This window comes from Aptenodytes forsteri, unplaced genomic scaffold (assembly GCF_000699145.1).
Source record: "Aptenodytes forsteri isolate BGI_AS27 unplaced genomic scaffold, ASM69914v1 Scaffold35, whole genome shotgun sequence".
Lineage (NCBI taxonomy): Eukaryota > Metazoa > Chordata > Aves > Sphenisciformes > Spheniscidae > Aptenodytes > Aptenodytes forsteri.
This window is the reverse complement of record NW_008795334.1, coordinates 2,806,502-2,811,454: the sequence shown is the minus strand read 5'-3', so window position 1 is coordinate 2,811,454 and position 4,953 is coordinate 2,806,502. Positions and strand designations below refer to the sequence as shown.

General features: G+C 40.4%; 1 protein-coding gene across 1 annotated transcript; it reads right to left on the bottom strand.

Annotated features, from left to right (window-relative positions):
* Positions 1-1,590: 1,590 nt before the first annotated feature.
* On the bottom strand, positions 1,591-4,047 carry LOC103899663 (toll-like receptor 6). The gene has a single exon (XM_009280175.1). The coding sequence runs from the start codon at positions 4,045-4,047 to the stop codon at positions 1,591-1,593; it is 2,457 nt and encodes an 818-aa protein (XP_009278450.1).
* Between the last annotated feature and the right edge of the window lie 906 nt (positions 4,048-4,953).

Below are 4,953 nucleotides of genomic sequence, written 5' to 3'. Positions count from 1 at the left end.
GGCAGAAAAGGCCTTGACTCCGTGTAAGCACTGCTCAGCAGTAACTAAAACATCTCTGTGTTATCAACACTGTTTCCAGCACAAATCCACATAGTTCCGTACTAGCTACTATGAAGAAAATTAACTCTATCCCAGGCAAAACCAGCACAACCAGGAAATTTAGTAACAGATAAAAAATGAGAGGTTTATTAGCTTGTCAAATTAAATCCAAGCACAGCAAATGATTAGATGTCTCCTATCAACAAATGCCATTAGTTTAATCAGTTTGATTTTAGCAGAGAAGTTACTTCCCAATGAAAATTGCTCCTTTTTAACCTGCATGATGACCCTCAGCACCTGCTACTAAAAGGGCAAGGTAACAGTTCAGTGAAAGTTGTGAGATAAAAGGGGATTTACCTCCAAACATCAAGCTTCTGAGTTTAAATACTTCATAAATGACCTAATTCAGTGACAGTTCTGGTAATACCACTCTTTCTCAATGGTTGTGCAAATTCTGTTTCCTACTGTTCATTTGCAACATTGCCAATTTTCTATAAATACGAGGGAGTTTCCCGTTATTATCACGTAAAACATATTCTAAATACCTATAAGAATACATTATCATGTAGGTTACTTATTAGCTGCTGCAGAGAGATAGCAATAAAATATATTTTATAATTTAACAGAAGAATTACAGCGGCACAACTGAGGGAAATTTTTGTAATGAAACGGTGATAGATTGAGGCATCTCATTTGTCTTATGAGTTCATAATAAGAAAAATATTTTCCTGAAATATATAACTACATTTTAGAAAACAGGAAAAACAAGCAACCTAATATAGCTTGATATGATCATAGCAGAAAGCAGCAATATTATAATACTATAAAAATTTCATAAGTTCAGTTATTAACTATTATTTTGAAGATAACGAATAGCAAATTCTATGAAATCATGACTTGGTAGGTAAATCTAGGCAAGTGTAGTACAAGTACTAGTTTAGTACAAGTTTAGTACAGCAAAGGAAGAATATTAAACAGGGATTAACGGCTCCAACTTTGAGCTCTTACCGAGAAAAGTCTCTGTCTGTGATGAAGGGAAAGACTTTCAGGAAGGGAAAACAGACTCATAAGAAGTCCCACTGAGGTCTGAAGGTGTCGGGATACTGTACCTTTGACATCTACTACACCAAAGTACAGGAAAGGACTTAAACAAGAGTTTTCTTCTTCTTTATTTAATTAAATCCAAGGAAGCAGATCCCTTCCACCTTAACCACACAACATCCGTGTCAGAACAAAGACTAAATGCATGCCTTGGCAGTCCTGGTGACATTGAACCAACTACAACCTTTATTGCTTTCAAATATGGCTAGAATCAATGGGAAAAGTCCAAAATAAAGGCAACCCAAGCCTACAAAAATCAGAATAATCAATATGAATATTTCTCTCTTCTTCCCTTTGTTGATGATGGGCAAATACAGGAGACTTCTGACTACTTTCATGACTAGAATAAGAAATAGCAATTTCTGTATGTATCACATTTTACTATAAACAAGGAATTCTCTAAAAAACTATAGAAGTTTGATTAACATAATTTAATGCAAGACACTCAAGTCAGCTATTCACATACTCACTTACACTACTAGTAGAAGTAACATCACTCTGCTCCTCATTTTCTTCAAAGGATATTGGCAGGTTAATGCTAATAGCTGCCCTCAGGTTAGCCCAGAAAAGGGCACGCTTGCTCCTCTCCTTCGGCCACTCCAGGTAGGTTCGCTTTGCCATGAGAGCCTTCAGCTTGTGATACCTCGCGGGGACAATATGCGGAGGGATCGGCTCCAGTAAAATGAGGATTAAGCTGTTGGAATTCTCACTGAATAATTTGTGATGGGCAAAGTACAGCTCATAGTGACACCACTCGCTCTGCACAAAGTTGGGAGACAACACAAAGATCGACTTGTAGCTCTTCTCAATGCAGTTAATGATGTTCTCCACAATGCTCTTGCCAGGGATAAAGTTTCTCTCGTGCTGGCACAGTTGTACGCAGCCCTCCCCCTTCTCCAGGTTCGGGATCAGCTCGTTCTTCACCCACAATGAATCGCGCTCGCTGTAGGAAATGAACGCATGAAACTGCAGAACGGTCTCCTGCTCTTCGGGGTGGTTGTGCCAAGCTCTCCGCTTCGTCTGCGTCCACTGCCACGTCATCTGCACGTACCACGGCACATCCAGGTAGATGCACAGAAAGGCCACGACAGCCACCAGCACCAGCGTCAGCAGCAGAGCTGTCACGAGCAAGAGCATCGTGTTGCAAGCCAGTTCAGTCAGGTGGAAGTCCTTCAGCTGCGTTCCTCGCAAGTCTTCCGGGTACTCGCACACATATGCCGCCGGCCAGCCAGCCAGCTTCCCCCCAGACTGCCTCGCCAGACGAATAAAGTCTTGCAGTTCACAGGAACACTTGAACGGGTTGTGCCTGGCTTGTAGCTCCTTGACCCTTGGGCAGCTCTGGAAGAAGTCGGCAGATGGGGTGAGGATCAAATTCATCTCTGTGTTCAGGAACTCCAGGGACATAAAGCCACTGCACCCCGGCAGGTCAGCCAGCCTGTTCGATGCCAGGTTCAGCTCCTCCAGCGATTTCAGCTCAGCCATCCCCTTGGCGACACTGGTGATCTGATTGTTTTGTAGGTTGAGTTTTTTGATGTTGACTGGCAAGCACTCAAACACGGAATCCGTCAACTGATTTGAGGACAGGTCCAACTCTGTCAGAGACTCAGCCCACCGGCATTGCACGTCAGCTGCATCGTGACTCAGCAAGTTGTTGCTCATGTCCAAATATTTCAGCAATTTCATACGGCTGGTCATGAAGCTTACCTTGGAAAGGCTCTCAAATTTATTCCTCTCCAAAATAAGTAATTTCAGATCTGTCAGAGTACCACAATTCTGGAACAATTCATCCGTCAGGGCATTGTGAGAAAAATTTAAATACTGAAATGAGCTTGTTCTATTGGGGCAAAGCATGTGTGGCATATATGCATCATATATTGTCAAACTGGCAATATTCATCTCTGAAAACTGTCGGTATAGAATCTCCTGGTTGAAATAAAAAACTTTATTACGAACATGCTCCAAAGTTAGCACTTTCATGGAGCCACCCAAAGATATCAGTTGTTCCAGAGAGCTTAATACGGGTAGAAATTCATACTCAGTCAGCTCCCCCAGTGGTCCCCGAAAAGTCAAATTTCTCACAGTCAAATGCTCCACAGGTGAACACCAAATAAACAGGAAAATTTGCAAAATGATAGCCCATTGTAAGTCCACAGTGTCAAGCATCAGAGCTGTTGTCTTGATTTTCTTCAGAAGCGTTAAAGGAGGAGAGGGGAAATCTTTGTTGCTCAAGTTATATCTTAAGTTAACTATTTTTAAGCTTTCTGAAGTGCTCATTCCATCATACAAGAGGGAAAAACTGAAGTTTTGGTTTGCTGCAAAAACAATATGGAGGCTCCTTGTATTCAAGGCTGTCAGACTCCGAGGCTCATACAGAGAAAAGTCTTCTAAGGTTAGGAAGACAGTGTGTAGCTGCAAACGTATGATATACCTGAAGTCTGACCTTCGTATCATCGTGGCACTTAATCCTAAGTACTCCAACTGAAACATGTTCCCGAATTCCTGACAGATGGGCAGGGCAGTAAACTTATTGAAAGAAAGATCTAAATGTCTAAGATATGCAAGAGTTTGACAGTAAACTTTCAAAATGTTATTATGAGATAAATCTAAGTATTCTAAATCTTCATTAAAAATGAAGACACTGAAGTCAAGCTCCGTAATTAGATTATGAGAAAGATTTAATACTTGAAGGTCAGAAAGAGAAATAAATTCTGAGATACTAAGTCCAGAGATCCTATTATGTGATAAATCTAACACATGAGTATGGACTGGAATGTTTTTTGGAACATTAGTTAGCAAACTGCTTGAATAATTTGAAATAAATTCATTTTCCACAGTTGGCTGGATATTATTCCATAGTATGAATGTAAAGACACAAGCAAAGACATAGATATTTGGAAGGGGTCCCATTATGCCTTCCAGGTTTATCTTGGTTTCTTACAAAAACATAGAAGCATATCTTTGGTTGCTGTCTAATATGTCTCAGTGATGAGTCCAGCCCTAGGAAAAGAAATCACATGGAATTTGCTGAAATTGTTGAACTGCTGAATTTGCTTTTTATTGCTAAAATAAAATTCAATACAAAATTTATGTAATAAAAATTTTATTTTTACATACTCTTGTTCTAAGTTCTTATCAATCCTCCTCATCCCATTCTTTAATTCCAATTACTGATTTTCTCAGGTAAGTAGAAACTAATTCCTTTATAATGGGAGGAATACAATCAGTGGTAAGTTAAAAAAACACAAAGATGTTAAGAAATACAAATTTCTCAACAATCTTCAAAAATTCAAAACCGGAACAAACAGACATCAATGCATTTAGGAGTAAAGGAGAATACAACAAGCCTCCCATCTGCTCTTTCCCTACACCCCATGTCCAGACACATTTGGGGACAGGACTCCAAAAGCCCCATGGACCCTCACAGGAACCGGTGCAAAAGCAGCCTCTTCAGTCAGAAAAGCCAAAGGATATTCCTTTTCACACCCCAAAGACCCAGGACACAGCCATGCACCCCCTCAGGGTCAGGCAATCAGAGAAGCTGATCAGCTTTGTCTTTGCTATAGGACAAAGACATAGGGGTCCATTTTCCCAGTAAGCCAAGGAGCTTGAGGAAGAACTATACTGTCTCATGAATATTGTAATGCCAGTCTGTCCAGAAGTGTACTAACAGAAAAACCACAGCATAATCAGACACTACGTATGAAGCAGTGGTACGCAAAATCTGAAAGAAAACACTTGACACTTCCAAAGACCTCAGGATTTCCTAGGTGTCCTAGGAAATTTCCTACATTTTCCAAACTACCCCACAGTTGC

Coding starts and splice junctions, on each gene's coding strand:
- LOC103899663 (XM_009280175.1), bottom strand. CDS start 4,047: ATGGGACCCCTTCCAAATATCTATGTCTTTGCTTGTGTCTTTACATTC.